Raw genomic sequence first — 19,033 nt, 5'->3', positions numbered from 1 at the left:
GCAGAGCTGCATCACCACGTGGGTAAAGAAACTTAAAGATTCTTATAATCTACAAAAAAAAAAAGTTGCACAAATCATCCAGGAAATCCAATACATAGCACATACTTCTAATCATGAATGTGTCAACTGTCTGACATTCAAAAACGTACATAGTTAAACATAGCGGACTTAGACTCTTTTTAGTTTGGCTATATTGGTCTAAATTTTGAAATTCGGTTTGAGTTCCCAGCAATTCACACTTAAGTGGAAAACTTGGACGGTAAAATTAAAATAATTAACTGTAGTTCCTCACTGGAGAAGTTGCTAACTTTCTTACCGGGTTAACTGCTGAATCCGGATTTATCTGCAGAGTATATATATCATCCCGTGAATACTGGAAGAGGCCATAATATGGATTTAACATTTCATGGGACAAGAGGTACAGCCATTCCCTAGAAAACACAAAGGTCCAAATATTAACTTTATTATTCATCATCCAACAACATGGGGGCGGCAGCATAACCAGGTGGCCTGCCATAGTGATAAGAGGTCACAGTCCGGTTTAACGTTACCTTGCAACACCTCCATAATCCAAACCCTCTTCTCCTCGGAATTTTATCATAAGTCTCTTCCACAGGTCCTTCGGTCTCATTTTCATTACTTGCCTGTAGGATTCCTACAATCAATAAACAGACATGAAAGCTGTGGTGTAAGTAGGAGTTGACTATTTAAACCATCATTAAGCCGCTAAGTATGCAAAGCTACATTTCTAAGCTAGGAGACTAGGGGAGAAAAGAGAGAAAAAAAAAAAAAGACAGGTACCTCAAAGATCTCTTCTCGAGACACCTCGATTCGGCAGTGACCGGCCTGAGGCTGCTGCTGGGAGAGTTCTTGTCTCAGGATCTTTAATTTCTGCACAAGGTCTCTCTTATAACGTGGCACAGTGAGGCACTCCACCTCGTCTGGAAGCTGGCACAGGGTCACCACTTGCTGCTGCTGTTGCTGTTGGTGATCTTTTAGCTGGTTCTGGCGACTAAAAGAAAGAAACAAAAACAAAGTAACGGTTACAAAAACCAAAAGAATTATAGGCTACAAGAGGCTTCCAACGCAATTCAATAGAATATAAAATAGTTAAAAGAGTGCTCCGGCACGATCATGATGCATTAAAGCCATTTAGAAATATACAGAGAACCTAGTTATGTGTAAATTCCTAAGTCAGAATAGGAAGGCCCAACGTGAACATTTAATACAGATGAGGCTGAACAAGTTTCAGTAACAAGAGACCGTAATCGCACACTGTAATAGCACCAACGTAATCATATTCATCAAACGAAACACAAAAAATCCAATACATTACACTTGGCCTCGTGTTTCAAAAAGTATTACATTACGGGGTTGGGGGTGGAGAGAGCGTGTGAGGCTCTACCTGTAATACAATATAAACAGTCCGTGTGTGCGTGGCGATATGTCTGCATATATTTCACACAGCGCAGGTTTATACACTGGTTGACTGCGCATATTAATTTACTTTTGCCAAAACAGTGACCGCCTTCTCCTCGGACAGCTGTCACTGAATAAAACAATCCCAGTATTCTAATACAAGGAGCAAAGCAGGAGGGATTCCGATCATTCAGATGAATTTGACTGAGTTCCATAAATGTTATTTGTAGCAATGAATAAATATTACAGTCACATGGTATTCACAGCCTCTGAGCCAATAACATTTTATTAATGTCTCTGACATACTGTGATGTCACTCCTGAGAGCCATTCGGTTACTGGATGCATGCAGCGAGTGGATCCATATCCCCAATGTGGCAAACACAGGGTTATTCACCAAACTGTGAACTATATGGAATTCAATGCAATTTAACGTTTTGGCCAAAGAAGGCCAAACTAAATATATAGCACAGGGGGTGAGAGAAGCGAGAGAGAGAGAGCGAGAGAGCGAGAGAGCGAGAGAGAGCGAGGAGAGAGAGCGAGAGAGCGAGAGCGAGAGAGAGAGAGCGAGAAAAGTAAAATATACTATTAAGAGTAAGTACTAAAGAGTAAAATATACTATTTAATCACACACACACACACACACACACACACACAAAAACATTTCCACAAAACAAGCACAACTGTCAAAACTCTATTCCAAATAAAAAGCAGGATGTGTTACAAAGAGTATTTGCTAAAATACTTTTTTATAACCTGGATTACCAAAGATTGATATATATATAAGTGCAGAGGCGGGCTACAAAATTAATAGGAACATATCAGCTATGAAGAAAGGTTAACAAATTTAAACCTATTTAGTTTAGAAAAACGTCGCGTGAGAGGGGATATGATAACATTATACAAATATATACGGGGCCAATACAAACCATTGTGTGGAAATCTATTCACAAACCGGACTTTACATAGGACACGAGGTCATGCATTTAGACTGGAAGAAAGAAGATTTCGTCTAAGGCAAAGGAAAGGTTTTTTTACTGTAAGAACATTAAGGATGTGGAATTCTCTGCCTGAAGAAGTGGTTTTATCAGAGTCCATACAGATGTTCAAACAGCGACTAGATGCACACTTGCAAAAACAGAATATTCAAGGATATAATCTTTCAATGTAGGGTAATAACTGCTTGATCCAAGGATAAATTTGACTGCCATTCTGGGGTCAAGGAGGATTTTTTTCCTAGTTTGTTGCAAAATTGGAAGTGCTTCAAACTGATTTTTTTGCCTTCTTTTGGATCAACAGCAAAAAACAAATGTGAGGAAGGCTGAACTTGGACGCAAGTCTCTTTTCAGCTATGTAACTATGTAAAGAAATAAAGAGAGAGTTCAGAGTTTTGTTTTTTACTTTACAGCAACACTATATTGCCAAGAATACAAACGTATTTTGACAATAATTCTAAAAGAACATTTTAGGTCCCTGCCCCCTCCCTTGACTCCTGTTAAAAATTAATTTAGTCACCTTTCATCGGTACTGTCCCAAACTTGTCACGGCTGGTTCTGCCCCACCTCCATGGTGGATATCATCAAATGTGATGATCTCAGCCAATCCAATGCTTTCCCAAAGGAATGCGTTGGGAGCCTATTGCGCATGCATCTAAATAACGAGATGGTCTATTCTCTTTTAACTATATATTAAAGATTTAGAAAATTACACCATAATTCAGTTCGGACATGGCAAAGCCACCGCAAACATTGCAAACAAAGAGTAGAAATAGAACTATAGTATAATGTCTCCTCTTCTCTGAGCTTATAACAGTGACAGACAGGGAGCTAAGGTGGAGGCACCCATCAGCAGGATAAAAAGGTGTGGATTTCAACATTTCATTTGGTTTGCACATCTCACAAATACGTGTTTGTTAAATACAGAAGTAGGTAAACGTATACGTGTTAAAAATCGTCACAAGTGATCTTAAACTTGTCCATGAGACCACAAATGTCTGGGGATTTAGAGTGTACCCACATGTGATTAAATTACAGCCAAGGACTTGCAGTTATGAGGAAGTGGAGAGGTATTTAAAAACCCCCCACTATAAACAGTTAATGATTAGCATCTCTCCGACCACATTCCATCCTGCACAGACAGCTTTGAGGAAAGTACAGAAAGAGGACAAAGAAGTTGTGATACAACTTGGCAAGAGATTTGTGATACAGACCTCACAAGCGTCCCTTATTTTGATCCCTAGAATCGTTATTTACCAAACTACGATTATTAATAAATTAATGCTGAATGGCAACATAGATGATAAAATAGCAGATTTTAAATAAATATCAAACAAACAAACAAACAAAAACTATGCACGCCCATGTGGCCATAGTCACAATTGAACTATTTTAGTAAATAGTGGTCTGTCTTTTCTGGCAGCTCAGTATGTGTGCATAGATGCAGAATAGGAACAAAATGCACAGTACTCTGTATAGTATATAGTATAAATATAGTATAAATCGGTCTCTGTAAGAAAGATACTTATTGTTTTGTTCTACATTACGTTTTTTTGTTACATAATTGGCTTAAAGTGGATCTTTAAGTCACACAAGTTTCCCTGCAATATGAAAACACAGAATTTCAAACTTACTTTAATACAAGATGGAGATTGGCCGACAGCCGAGGGTCTGTGAACTGCGTCGTTCGGTTGTTGTGATCCACAAAATAAACTCTTCCTGTTGCTGTATTGCGAATCTCCCAGCCTGGAGGGAGTGGGCCAAGTTCCTCACAGTTTACGTTGCTAAGATCCCTAGAAAGTAAAATTAACGTTTTCGAAAATAAAATTCAAAGTGATAGATCTCACCAATGCAGAGAAGAGCGCAAGAATGTAATAAACGCTGACAAAGTTCACGTGTGCGATACTTTGCACATAACCATATCTTCATAAAATTGTACTTTTCGTCCATAATATTAGTACCATTAAACTTGGTAATCGTAACAACCCCTGGATGTTGGGCTACGGTAACATCCCCAGGACGTACTTGGAAACCAGAGTAATCTAAATGTACCTTTCCTGGTTAAATACCTTGTTGTTATTATTATTATTATTATTATTATTATTATTATGTAGAAAGAGATTCAATTGATACATAGTTCTTGGGAAATGTATAAAATATACACTTAGATTTTGCAGGACGCAACCTGCTTATCACTAGGAGATTTTGTCACAGAGTTTGTCTACGTTACTTCTCATAACTCCAAAGTAACAAAGGCTGTACATAGGAGAGGAACACCCATGAGACCGCCTATTAATTTTGCTGCACAGTTATCCCCAAAGGTGATTGTGTATCTGGCAACATTCGTTCTTGTATTTTTACCACCAGTGTTGGATTTTACTGTATTGTCTCACACATCATTTGTTTTTTTTCTATTGTGCCTGAACCAATATTATTAAAATAAACTAAGTTAAAATAAAAAAATACACCTAGATAAAAATTGCTTCTGCCACAAACATATGGGATAGCGGCGCATGATACAAGAATACGCCTGTTCCCTGTATAACCCAAGAAGCATCGCCCATGCAAAATAAGAATTGAGGGTTGGGGAGTATGCCACATGGGGGTGATTGGCCAGGTCACTCATGGATGGCATATATTACAGTTCTCTACCCTTACTCATTGATGCAAGACAGGTGGCAGGGGACGCAATGCTCTATAAAGGGCAGATATGTGATTTGTGCTTCACTACAGGCAGCCTTTAACCCCTTAAGACCGGAGGGCGTACTATTACGTCCTATTCTAAGCGGCTCTAAATGCCGCAGGACGTAATAGTACGCCCTCCGTTTTTTTGTAACTTACCCGGTCGCCGGCGATCCCACGCCGGCGATCGCGGTTGGGGGGACTCCCAGGGAGCCCCCCGCGGCACGTCTGCTCTCTTCAGCCCCCCCCCAGGCCATGTGAGAGTGAGGTCCTTGCGAGGACCTCACAATCACATGGCCGGGATAGCTGGCTGCAGCAATGCCAGCAGGGGGACTAACTGTAATGACAGTCCCCCTGCTGGCTGGAAATCAAATTCAAATTAATTAAAATAAGTGTAAAAAAATATATATATATATATACTTAGATCATATATATATATATTATGATCTAAGTATATATATATACACACACACACATACACAGTCTAGGTGTATTTTAATATTAATATATATATAATTATATATATATATATTAATATCAAATTACACGTAGACTGATACTGATTAAATATATATATAATTATTGTTATATATATTTATATATAATATAAAAAAAATATGTAAATACGTAAAAAAATAAAATATTAAAAAAATATATAGATGTGTTTTATTTCGTTCTAACTGTATTGTGATATTAATATATATATATATTTATATCAAAATACACGTAGAACGAAATAATATATATCTATATACATAAATATATACGTATATATCACTATATATATACCTATATATAAATAAAAATATTTTAAAAAAATTATATATATATATATACACGTATATATACACATATGTATATATATATATATATATATATATATATATATATATACACATATATTAATTCTACACATATATTTATGTAATAATTTTACATAATTAGGTATCCTAATTAATTACAATTAGCGGGACCTGCCTGACAACCCATGCCGAAAATATAGGGAATTTAATTTGCTAGCACTATATTTAACCCTATAACTTTCCAAGACACCATAAAACCTGTACATGGGGGGTACTGTTTTACTCGGGAGACTTCGTTGAACACAAATATTAGTGTTTCAAAACAGTAAAATGTATTACAACGATGATATCGCCAGTAAAAGTTAAGTTTTTTGCATTTTTCACGCACAAACAGCACTTACACGGACGATATTATTGTTGCAATACTTTTTACTGTTTTGAAACACAAATATTTGTGTTCAGCGAAGTCTCCAGAGTACAACAGTACCCCTCATGTACAGGTTTTATGGTGTTTTCAAAAATTACAGCGTCAAATATAAGGCTTGTGTTTCATTTTTTTCACATTATAATTCGCCAGATTGCTTACGTTGCCTTTATGACCCCATGGTAGCCCAAGAATGAAAATTACCCCTATGATGGCATACTATTTGCAATAGTAGACAACCCAAGGTATTGCAAATGGGGTATGTCCAGTCTTTTTTAGTAGCCACTTAGTCACAAACACTGGCCAAAATTGGCGTTTTTTGCATTTTTCACACACAATCAAATACTAACGCTAACTTTGGCCAGTGTTTGTGACCAAATGGCTACTAAAAAAGACTGGACATACCCCATTTGCAATAACTTGGGTCGTCTACTATTGCAAATGGTATGCCATTATGGGTGTAAATTTATTTCCTGGGCTACTACACAGTCTCAAAGGCAACGTAACCAATCTGGCGAACTTTAATTTCAAATGTAACACGCTATATTTGACCCTGTAACTTCCCAAAACACCATAAAACCTGTACATAGGGGGTACTGTTTTACACGTGAGACTTTGCTGAATACAAATATGTGTATTTTATTGCAGTAAAAGCAAACAGTATTATGACATTGACAGTTAAAATGTCATATAGAACTAAAAAAATAAAAAAAATCTTATTTTCTCCCATTTTTTTCATATTAAATTATGTTTCATAGCTAAATATTTGATATTAAATGAAAGCCCTGTTTCCCCTGAATAAAATGATATATAATAAGGGGGGGTGCATTTAATATGAAAGAGGTGAATTACGGTTGGACAGACATATAGCGCAAATGCCAGGTTTTGTTTACATTTTGTTTCGTTCACAACTTGTACATTTGGCTGCGGTGTTAAGGGGTTAAAAGGTTACACCAGGGTGTGGAATGGAATACATATATTGATCATTACGTGCATTTCTGTTTAAATTGTAAAGCTGTGTTTGGGCACATATACAAACAGACGTTGAAAAGTAATTGATAGCAAAACAATACAGGGTAACAGTCATTTGGGAAACCTGCAGATAACCCAGAGCCAGTGCAAAGCTTAGTATCTATATTCTGCCGTGTCACTTGGGCTGTTGCGGCTATTTGGCAATGCTGTGTATTACAGGCAGTTGATGTATGTTAATTCTGATCTGACTCACTGTGATGTATGGGTTTTTTTTTTTTTTTTTTTTTAATATTCCTGGAAATGATTTTAAACAGATATGTTTTTTTTTTTACACTGACACGGGAATGCTCTGATCTCTGAAATCATTGTTTGACACAGAAAGATCTGACGATTCTTACCTCGGGACGCGTGGATCGTGCCACGTGCTGACCCCGGTTTGTGTGTGCAGGAAATATACCTGGCCTTGCTGCGTGGTCCTCTGTTCTGTTAGGGTACAAGCAGTAATGTTAGATAGCTGAAAACAAAGCGCTTTATGTCATGAGAGTTTGGTCACCCTCCCCTAACCCACCGTGGTTAATTAACATTTGATCAACACAGTTTATTAGGCATAAACTGAATCAGAAAACAAAACTGCTAACTATAATAGTAAACAGAAAAGAGGGAGTCAGACTGTTAGACAAAAGCTCTGAAACTGGAAAGGTATAGGGATTCACCAAGAACCTATGAGAGAATCTATACAAGATAGTAGCCGTTATCCAGGAGCTTACCTAGTAGAATAAATGAGGATGTCCGTCTCTGAGAAAGTAGAGCTATTCTCTACGAAACGCGTCAGACAGCTAGAACAGCCAGAAGGAATATCCACACGATCTTTATCCAGCCAGGGTACCTCTGCAGAAGACTCACCTATCTCGGATCCCAGACGCATCACTAACACCGCCGCACAAGCAGTGCTGTTCCCCCAAAGTGAGGCTCGAGGTGGAACGCACGCCGTCCTCACCGGCGATTAGGATCTGGGCAAGAGGATTACAAGCAGCATCCGTATCCATCTAAACTGAAATACAAGGTGGTCTTGCATTTTTTTTTTACCCGTAATTGACTGGCATTAATATTGTGGATATGATACTTACTTCATTTTTTGAACTTTCGATTTTTAACAATTTATAATAAATAATACTTTGATACCTACAGTTGTTTCCAGCGATATATAGATATATATATATTGCCTAATACAAACCAGTTTTGTTGTACTGAGCTTGCTCACTCCTGCAATTGAGCAGTAAGGTTACAATTTATCCTATTTTCTTTATATATTTTTTTCTACTTACTTGGGTTCCACACAATTGTGTCCCACTATACAGTTATATTAGACATTTAATGGTTAATCCATACTAAGCATACTTAAGGACGTTACGCAACCTATAATTTTAGACTACTCTTTCCACTCTCCAGTTTTATTTAAATTAAATTTTTTAATACATTTTCATTTAATTTTACCTCATTTATTCTACTAAGTAAGCTCCTGGATAACGGCTACTATCTTGTATAGTATCTACAATCTATCTACATAAACTGAATCAGGACAGCTCAAGAGCGGCCATTATAATAACCTGTATATGTATAATTCTGTAATACATAGATAGAAGTAAATAACTCACTGAATCTCCTGGTTTATCTTTGTTCTAAGGGGGCAGCCATCTTTACTCCTTTTGTAATTAAGAGCTAGTGTGCGTTCACAAATTGTGAAATCATCAGTAAGCACACAGCAGCTAGAAAAATGCAACTCCGGGATGGATTTAGATCTTTAAAATATGGGTGGTCTTCGAGGATAAATGGTGTTCTGAACAAAGGGGACTGAAGATGGTAACCCCCATGGAGCAAGGGTAAGCCAGGACATGCAGTTATCAACATGTATTCATAACAATGTACACAATGGCTATATTACATAATCTTATTGTCAGCAAAACATATGACAGTTTTCCATTAAGAGTAAACTTTTCCTTTGTAACAGTGGAGGTCAATTTACAGCATGGCCTGACGCAAAATGGCTTCCTATGGGAAAAACAGGCGACCAGAACTGGAGGCAATAATCTAAACGACTCACCATATCCCTCTGGCAGGTCTGGAGGGGTGTGTAAATGTGTTCTGCTCATGTAATTTCTGTGCCGCTGGGACCGGACCCTCCTCTCTGCAAGCCTTGGATCGGAGCTTTGCCCACAGGTTGCCCCATTGCTTACTGCAATCGGCGTGTTTTCATCTACAAAGCAGCTCAAAGGCCGACCAGGACTAGAATATTCAGATGCCGGCCTATGGAGAGGATACTATGTTACTAGGTTATCACATCCTGCACAATGCTGCTTGCAAAACAGACTTAGAACGAAATTCCCAGAAACAAGCTGAACATGGATCTGACTCCAAAACCAAGTATTTGGGGCTTAGGTCACAAAGTTTGGTTTGGGGTATTTGGAAACCAGGAAGATTTCAGCAACATTCCAAGACAACAAACTGTAATATATATAGAACTCAACAGCAGCCGAGATCACAGTTAAAATGGATTAATTAGTAAAATTACACAGGAGCTTCACAGCTGAGGTGAGGACTGAGTCAGAACACACTATGTAGCTCATTACATTGACGGATTAAGAGGGAGAGAGAGCGCGCTATACGCCCATCTTTATTGCTACTGATACTTTTGCAATTCTTCCTGGTTTGGATATAAAACAGAGGATATTAAACATGTTGGGTTAAATGGCCACTGAATAAGTGTATTTCTTATAAGAGGGATGGCCAACGGCTAGACCCCTAGCAGTTGGAGAATTGAGCAGTAATATTTAAAAAGAGCTTTGGTCAATGCCCACCCCTATCGCTAAACTAAATGAACTGTAGGATCTCGGCCTATCAGAGAGAAAGGCTGGTATGATTACCGGGTTGGACGTTCCCACTGGGTTGTCCTTGTGATGTGGTTCAGGTACTGAATCCGACCAGACGCGGTTCTCCTCTCCTCCCAACTACAATGGAGACATGGAGTACAGAGAATATTAAGGCATATTTTAGGAATTGGATATTGGTTTAATTTGCTGAGAGTTAATGACGGCAACAAGCAAAGTGTAATGCTACAACTCTAGAAACCAACCGATAAACAATAAAAGCACTAAGGTACTCTTAGATTGACTGAGCATCATAAAATATTTTTGCATGATTTCAAATAATTTTGTTAAAGAAAATCAAAACAAAAACACCACACCCTGAAAATTGGGGGTGGGGGAGATCCTTAGCTCATTAACATCTCTCCCATTCACTGTGAACAAAACAGAAAGCTATTGTTGTGTTAGTAGGGCTATCACTTAGCTTGTTGCATTTCATTCTAAATAACATAAAAACAATGGATGACAACAAATATGGTGTTAACGAGAGGCTCTATTAAGAGACAAGATGATATCGAGCAGAATAAAGATGCCACAGACAGGGATTTTTACACACACAACTCACCCATCTGGTAAATCATTATCAAACAGACGACTGCAGTCAACAACTTGTCCCCCGGAACCGATTCGGTCTCTGGACTGAAGACTGACTATAAAGATACAGGAAAAACACGTTTTAAAGTGGATTCTCACTACGTAGGGACGAAAGGCTCAGATTACATTATGGACATTTAATCATTAAATAGAAACTTTATCCTACAATATAGTAATCGGATCAATAAAATAAATAGGAAGGAGCCATCTTGCTTTCCTAGCAGATCACAGCACTGGTACTACCAAATCAATTATTAGTTGTGATAATATGTGTATATATGAACGGAGATTTGAATATTCAGTCAGTTTAAAAAGGCATAGCTATAGTACACCAGGGTCATTGTTTATTTAGATTTGGGAAGCTGATTATTAAGGGGGTCTCCTTGGGTGGTCCAGATATATTGCGGTCCAGATATATTGCAGGCCAGCACTCTCAGACCTTTAGAGTGGGCACAGCGGAACAGGCAGGCATTTGGCCAACGGGGAAGAAAATGACACATAACGACACAGTGATACAACTATTTTCTGGCCTTGCACTAATTTTTTGGCTAGGAAGGACACTGCAAGCCCATAAAAAGCTATGCCAATTAAATAAGTAGAGAAGCACGCAGGTGCCATACCCCTTAAAAATGCAACTGACAAACATTTGCAAAAATATTATAAAGACCACCATCTAAGCTAGAATTGAACCAATCATAAAATTAGTAGAGGGTGTACTGCACCTTCTTGCACAGTAGTGCTATTATGTATTTTCATTAATGAAACTACCGCAACTACTGAATTTTTTTTCTGAATTGTTGGGGATCATCGGCAATTTACCCACTGCAACTGACTTGCTGCTATGATCCCTTGCTTCAATATAGCCTGCACGGTGCTAGAGGTCCGGTCACCACTTTGGGCCAGTAGCTGTTACCCCGGTCTACACTGACTCTGCTGGCTTAGAGCTAGACTTGCTTTTTATTTATACTCTGCTCCACACAAACTGGCTGCCACTATAACGCACGACGAGCTGAAGCGTGGCGAGTAATCTAAGCACCATCTGACACCCATATAGAGCACTCGACACATTTGATCTACTTCGGAGCTGAAGGGATGTCTTGTACCTGGCCTTGTACCTGGCCTTGTCCGCTGGCAAATCTCCTGGGGGCGCAGAGTTGAAACCGCCTACTTTCTACAGGAGGCTACAATGGGCTCTAACCCCCCCCCACACTGTGTACATTCCCAGAAGAGCCACATGCACAAGACTTTGATGGATCTCTGTGCCTGGAGCAACAGGTCTGTGAAGCACAGAGTGCTGACCTGCGCAAAGGCGTGGAGGCTGGTTGGCATTAATCGAGGGCGCCAGTTTTTTTCAGTCTTGACAGCTACAGGACACTCTGATTTGGATAGCTCTTATAGTTTCATTGCTGCGCCCAGCATGGGGTCAGATCGCTTTATGGGTCAATATCCACGTTGTTATTTTTGAGTCATAGTTTATCCATGTATTTAGTACAATATTATACATTGTCATATATATTTTTTTTCTTCATGCAGAAACATTTTTTTGAGCGCACCGCATTCTTTGTATCACTCTACGTTTCATTTTCATTTACTGCACGTCCACACCTACTATCCCATTTTGAGAAAATGTAAATATTCTGGCTATAGTGCTTTTAGAGACAAATTTAACGGCAGGCGCCAGTAACACTTACCTACAATTTGACCTCTGACTGTATCGTTATCATTTGGACCGAGCTTACATAGATCCAGTCTCTGATCTACAAGGGAAAGAGGACATTTTGGAAAAGGCAAAGTTAGAATTAGAAGCATGAGGTAAGATAGAATGTATGTAAGACAACATTTGCTTGGCAATGGGAAGTAGTAGAATCTAATAATTCTCTTTCCAGAATACAGAAAGTAAAGCAGATTCAGATTTTTAATGTGTCAGAAGATGGAAACACGCACATCGATGAAGCAACACTATAACAACTAAGTGGATTAAAGATCTTCTAGGGATGAGGTTTGGTGCCTACAACCAATTATAAACATGTAATAAATCATGTTTTGTTTTTTGTTTTTTAAATGCTGCTCTGCTTGGGAATGTAGGTCACTATAATTATTTGGTTTTTATTGATAGAACTCCTCCCCAAGCCAACTACAAACTATTTCAACTAATTTTCAGTTTAGTTATTATCCCGAAAATTCTAGGAAGACAAGCACTTGACACAATACTTATTGCAATCAGTCTGTGTTGTACCAGCTTGATTATCTTTACATTGCAGCCAGCATCTGTCTGCAGCGTTGTCAGCATCAAGGATCAGCAGTTTATTATAGATTTACAAGTGATTTTCAGAAAGAAACAGTCTTTACTATGTCTTTCAGAGAATTAATTCGGACTGCGAGACAGGAATGGGTCACAATTGTACGATAATCCTTCACTATAATCTCTTAACATTTAGTCATTTGTACGGTTGAAACATGTAACCAGATTGCGGCCACACGCAATCCGGCAGATTACTTACACGAACATCACAGAGACAATGTGATGCCAAGAGCCGGCTGGAAGCCTTGTTTCTTTATATTAACGTGTACGTGTAATCACAAAGCTAGATTTCTCACTAGCTCACACGGATATCGTTTTTCCTCTTCTGCTGGTCCATGAGAAAAATCCCAAATAACTACTTACAGTGAACCGGTTGTGAATAATTTAACTTACCTGTAAACGCTCCCTATACATTGAATAAACCAGGGGTGCCCAAAAGGCAGATCCCCAGATGTTTAAAAACGACAGCTCCCATGATGCTTAAGCATTCTAAAGGCATGCAAAGCCTCATGGGAGTTGTGGTTCTACAACATCTGGGGATCTACCTTTTCGGCACCCTTGGAATACACCATACATGGTGTAGATACATGGTGTATTAAAGGACCACTATAGGCACCCAGACCACTTCAGCTCAATGAAGCGGTCTGGGTGACAGGTTCCTCTAGTTTTAACCCTGCAGCTGTAAACATAACAGTTTCAGAGAAACTGCTATGTTTACATTGCAGGGTTAATCCAGCCTCTAGTGTCTGTCTCACTGACAGTCGCTAGAGGGGCTTCCGCGATTCTCACTGTGAAAAATCACAGTGAGAAGACGCTGGACGTCCATAGGAAAGCATTGAGTTTGCCGCGCATGCGCATTCGGATCTGACGTTGGCAGAGGGTGGAGAGTTCCCCAGCACAGAGGGAGCCCGGCGTTGGAGAAAGGTAAGTGGTTGAAGGGGTTTTAACCCATTCAGCCCAGCGGGAGGGGGGCCCTGAGGGTGGGGACCTAATGACCCCATAGTGCCAGGAAAAAGAGTTTGTTTCCTGGCACTAAAGTGCTCCTTTAAAATGTAAAATATACTCCCCTTTTCACCATTCTAGAGTAGGCTCGTGGGCGTTACACTCACCTTTGGGCCGCCATCTGTTCCTTTTTGGTGACCTGCTTGTGACATATCCCCAAGCAGATCAAATCTCGTCAGTGACATTGGCACTCTAGCTTTGTTGCCAAAGAGCCAGCGTCAGAATGGAGTGACATCACGTCACTCTGCTCATAAACTCCCTAGCCAATGCTAGAATCGCAAAACTGCTAGCACAATGAATAGATAACTAGATTGAGCATAAGATTTTGTTTGCGGCATGACAGGTGTCATTTCTGTTTTTAGTAAATTAATAGCACATTGCATTTAAGGAAACCTGCATTGTAATCATGGCAGTGATGGTCACCATTTTTTTTTTTTATTGTTAATATCAACGTTCCCTTCCACACAAAGCCACGTATGGTCCATTGTCAGGGAAACTTGGTGCATTTGATAGAAGACAGTAAGTAGACAGCAGATCTGTGAATGAGCAAGCTCTCTGCTTATTCAACCACAGAAATGTACCCATGCAGACATGTTATGTTCTAATCAGCCCATAAACAAACCTTTCACCTACAGACAAAGTTTGTCATTGGAAAGTTCTGATATGTTGCCAGATTGGACTAAACGCATGAAAAAAAAAAAAATAATAGGGGCTAGAGCTATAGTTTATACTCACAGCCGGTGTCTTTTAGACGGTTGATGGCATTTGAGAGGAGGCGGACACATCCGAGAAAGCCAGCGCCCTGTTTTTTATGGATCTTTTTGTGATTCCAAACGCTAATAGTGATGGAGTCTGACTTCCCAATGTACCTGGGAGAAAGGAATCCGGAGGAAAACAAGAGTCAAAAAGGAATAACGACAGAAGGGGTTGGAGAACATTTTGTATAACTGAAGGATCACAGCTAGACTGTATGCCCCGCGGCTCAGATTATGTAGACTGTCAGATTGTGTATTTACTGAATATCTAGGTCTATAACCATTAAACACTGGCGAAGAACGGACAAGAAAAAGTCTAAATTTAGGCCAACACTGCAGATTTGGAAAGATCCAAATTAGATTTTTTTTTTACATTTTTTTTATGTTTGACTAATCTGACCTACAATTTGCAAGCCTCTTGTTAATTATTAAGCCTGGTGAACAAGCATTCTGTATTATACAGCACCTCCCGTATTCAATGGATATACATTAGACATGTTGTAGCGGTACTTACCTTATCCGGGGGCCGGACGCGGTCCTCTCTTCAAGCCGCGCGCGGTCCTGCGGCTGCACGAGCCGCGCGCGGCTCGTCCGACTGTTCAGACAGGAAGGCGGGCAGTGACCGCGAGAAGCGGTCACGTGTCCCGCCTGCAGCTAAGAGCGCGCCGCGAATCTCGGGCGCGCTCTTAAAGAGACAGTGGGAGCCTAAATTGCAAAAAGGCTCCCATTGGCTCCTGTCATGCCAATCACCCCATACACTTACCTGTTGGGGGAGTGGAAGTGACAGGAGCCAATCACATTAGTTTGAAGGCTACTTATACTTACCCTTTTCCCTTAGTTCCTTGCCCTATCGTGGTTTCTGCTACAGTTCCCTTTAGTGCTTGTTGTGTTCAGTTGTGTTTCTCCGTATTTGACCTTGGCTTTGTATTCTGACTTCGTTTTCGCTTTATCCTATTCTGTACTGTTTGCCGGCTTGCTGATTCCTGTGTACCAGTCCCCGGCTAGTTTTCGTTTACGCTGTCTCTTTGTGCCCTTGACCTCGGATCGTTCCTGACTCTGTCTTATCCTATTACGTCGAGTCCGGCCACTCTAAGGTCCGGTAGACGCATCTCTCCTCTGTACTGTCTTCTGTTAGGCTGGATCCTGCGTGTAGGGGTATATACTCGTTACACATGTATAGTGTTAATAGGGACCGTTATTTGTAAATTCAATAGATTCAATAGATTTTCTGTACTCAATATAAAAATAGGAGATATCTTGAGAAGTCAGAGCAAAAATCTCTCAATGTTTTTGTGAGGCAAGACTAAAAGCTCAAAGGAGCGCTATAATTTCATGACACAAATAAAATACACATTAAGTCATAACTAGCCAGTCACTCAAACACACAGAACTAGCATTCTACTCACCTATACATACACGAACCTCCCAAGAGTGGGAGTATTCATTTAGGACAGTGGGGTGGGTGACACACAATGTGATTAGGCTGGAGAGAAGGATTGCCAGCCTCTCTGGGCAGACCATGGGCAGCTGGGCACCCTGAGAGCACGCTAATGATGTGATCACTAAGGAGAATTCCCTTCTGTACCCTGGTGTGAGATACTTGGCTATGAAAACCTGGTACGGCAGGATATTTTGCGAGGACAGTAGCTCTGTCCCAAGCAGTTTACCACTTCCCTTGGACTCCCAAGGCTGGGTTAACACGTTTTCACGGACACTTAATTTGTTAATGATGAAGGGCCCTATATAACGAATGCAAATGTTTATTTGCTTCAGGATTCCTCAATAAATGAGCTAATTTCATACGTTTAGCATTTGAATTCCACATTGTGGTGGGCAGCACTTTTCATATCCTGCCAAGAAGTTATGATTCTGGAAAATTATGGTAGATCTGGTAATCTTGGTGTCCAGGAGCAAAAACACAAAAAGATGATATGAAATCTTCGGCTCTTCCTGACCAGCAGGGAAATACATTTCTGGCGCCAATCCCACTTCTATGTTGTCGTGGTGAATTGGTGCGCTGGTTTGTCATAACCTTCATTAAGAAATGCCCGATTCCATCCAGGGAAAACATCCCAATTAATCTGGAAAATCCACTGTAATCTTACTGCAAATATTACAGCATAGCCTGAATTTGTGCCACATTTTTAGGGCTTAACAACTAGCGGCTCTGCCCTGCTCTGCAATTGTAACAAATTAAGTGGAGGGGAACACATGGGCAGAGACGTAACCAAGCCCTTTTTTTCTAGCCAGGATTTCTGCTGCAAGATTCTCAATTTAAAAAAAACAAAAAAAACGTATCCAATATTTTACACGTCACTTGGAGAGATTGTACAATACAAGGTTTGGAGAGACCCCATACACATGCGTTATACCCTAAAGCTGGTGTACTTCTAAGCTGTTCGCAGCAAACAGAACACTTGCAGACCAGGAACAGGCTCGGACAATCATGTAATTTTCACTTTGTTCCCCCCCCCCCCCACACCTTTTTATTTTACATTAATCATCTTCCACAATCCAGTAGTTTCAAGAGTGCTCAATTGGTTGGATTAAGTGAATAAAATTGCTCAATAAGAGTAGAACAGCTGCACCTGGTCAAGGCCTCAAAGGCTTAAACCGCTAGTCTGGGGATACTGGGTCTCTTGTAGAGAGTGGACCTGATTTGCTATTTTTGTTCTGCGCTGCTACTGTGGTTAGAATCAGCTGGAAAGGCTAATTGTATAGGCTTAATGCCCAGAGAGGGTTCTAAACACAGCACACACGATTAGCCTTTGTAAAGTCACAGTATTGCTTTACACAGAAGAAATGGCTGCGCCACAAACCAAACAACAATGTTATAACAATCTTAAAAGATAAAACAAAACAAAGATAAAATATTGCACAGTATTAAGATATGGAAAATTTATAGTCCGAAACATTGTCACATAAAGATACTTGGAGCGGAAGAAGCACCTATAGCGGTAAGATGAGATGTGAGGTAGCTTCGGACTCGGAGTGTCAGAGCCTCTTCAGATAGTTTGTAGCACAGTATTGCTTTACCCCGACTTTCAACTCCATGTTTGCATTCATATTACACAGTCGAAGGCTATTGAAACGGTCATGTATAAGTCAGACCACTTTCCAAAACTGGTTTGCAAAAAATCTTCTAGTCTTCTGCATGTCAAGCAAATTCATCAAATCTTTGAACATATAAGGATGTCAGGTGAGTTTTATGAGAAGCCAGCAGTAGACACAGAGCTCCATATGAAATAGCCAGAGGCCAGTAGTTACAATATTAGGAGCCCTGTCTACCCGTATTCGCTAGACGTGGCTGTACAGTGTGATTTTAGGTGAGGAAGCGGTCTAGAGCTAAACAGACAACATCGCTTGCTACAATGTAAAGTAAAAAATACTGCCGCTGTAACAGGATAAACCAGTCTGAGGTCTCGGAGACGGACAGAAACAATGAGCTTCTGTGCTACAATGGTTTCATTTAATAACATGTCACTGGGTCCCTGAAGGGACAATAGGAAGTCAGTGAAATTATGTCATAGTGAACAGTCGCCTCCTGTTTCAGGAGAGAAACATACAAAGTGTACAAGGAAAGAAAAGAACCGGTGGTCTATTCCCAGTGTCCTTACGATTCCGGCTGATCTATTCTCAGCGCAAAGTGTCATCCAGACTTTTGAAGATCCTGATCATCTGAGCTAGTTATAATGTGAATAGAACCCAGTCGGCGTTCCCTAGGTGCAGTGATCCATTAATTGACCCGGAGAGCGTTTTCCAGATCTGGTGATCTATTTATAAAGTGAATATGATCCAATTGCCATTTATCATAACCACGGATCTATTTATAAAGTAAATAGGACTCAATTGGCATTTTCCAGAACCAGTGATTAATTTATAATATGAATGTGATCCGGTCACAGAGTAAATATGAAAAAGGACAGGATCTCCCAAGAGCAGCGATTCATCCAGTTAAACTTTCCCAGGTGGTTTGTTCAAAGCCCAGTGATCTATTCACAGAGTTAGTGAGCTCCAGTCAATGTTTCACAAATGACTGCTAATCTATACAGATATTAAACTGCAGTTAGTGTTTACCAGGACCAATAACGACATTCGATCTGCATTCTGCAAATCCGGTGGTGCATTTGATGACAATAAAAGTAACAGTAGAGGTCTTTATCAT

General features: G+C 39.9%; 1 protein-coding gene across 3 annotated transcripts in view; it reads right to left on the bottom strand.

Annotated features, from left to right (window-relative positions):
* SMURF2 (SMAD specific E3 ubiquitin protein ligase 2) overlaps nt 1-19,033 on the bottom strand; it is a 57,251-nt gene that overhangs the window by 6,891 nt on the left and 31,327 nt on the right. For all 3 annotated transcript variants that reach the window (XM_063456145.1, XM_063456146.1, XM_063456147.1), the window contains 10 exons: nt 14,849-14,982; nt 12,501-12,566; nt 10,781-10,865; nt 10,216-10,299; nt 9,396-9,598; nt 7,693-7,777; nt 4,048-4,206; nt 802-1,012; nt 552-655; nt 317-431 (listed from right to left, as the gene is read on the bottom strand). In XM_063456145.1, the coding sequence (XP_063312215.1) occupies nt 317-431; nt 552-655; nt 802-1,012; nt 4,048-4,206; nt 7,693-7,777; nt 9,396-9,598; nt 10,216-10,299; nt 10,781-10,865; nt 12,501-12,566; nt 14,849-14,982 (1,246 nt within the window). The remainder of the gene's footprint in view (nt 1-316; nt 432-551; nt 656-801; nt 1,013-4,047; nt 4,207-7,692; nt 7,778-9,395; nt 9,599-10,215; nt 10,300-10,780; nt 10,866-12,500; nt 12,567-14,848; nt 14,983-19,033) is intronic.

Source organism: Pelobates fuscus, chromosome 5 (assembly GCF_036172605.1).
Source record: "Pelobates fuscus isolate aPelFus1 chromosome 5, aPelFus1.pri, whole genome shotgun sequence".
Lineage (NCBI taxonomy): Eukaryota > Metazoa > Chordata > Amphibia > Anura > Pelobatidae > Pelobates > Pelobates fuscus.
This window is presented reverse-complemented; position numbering and strand designations above follow the sequence as displayed.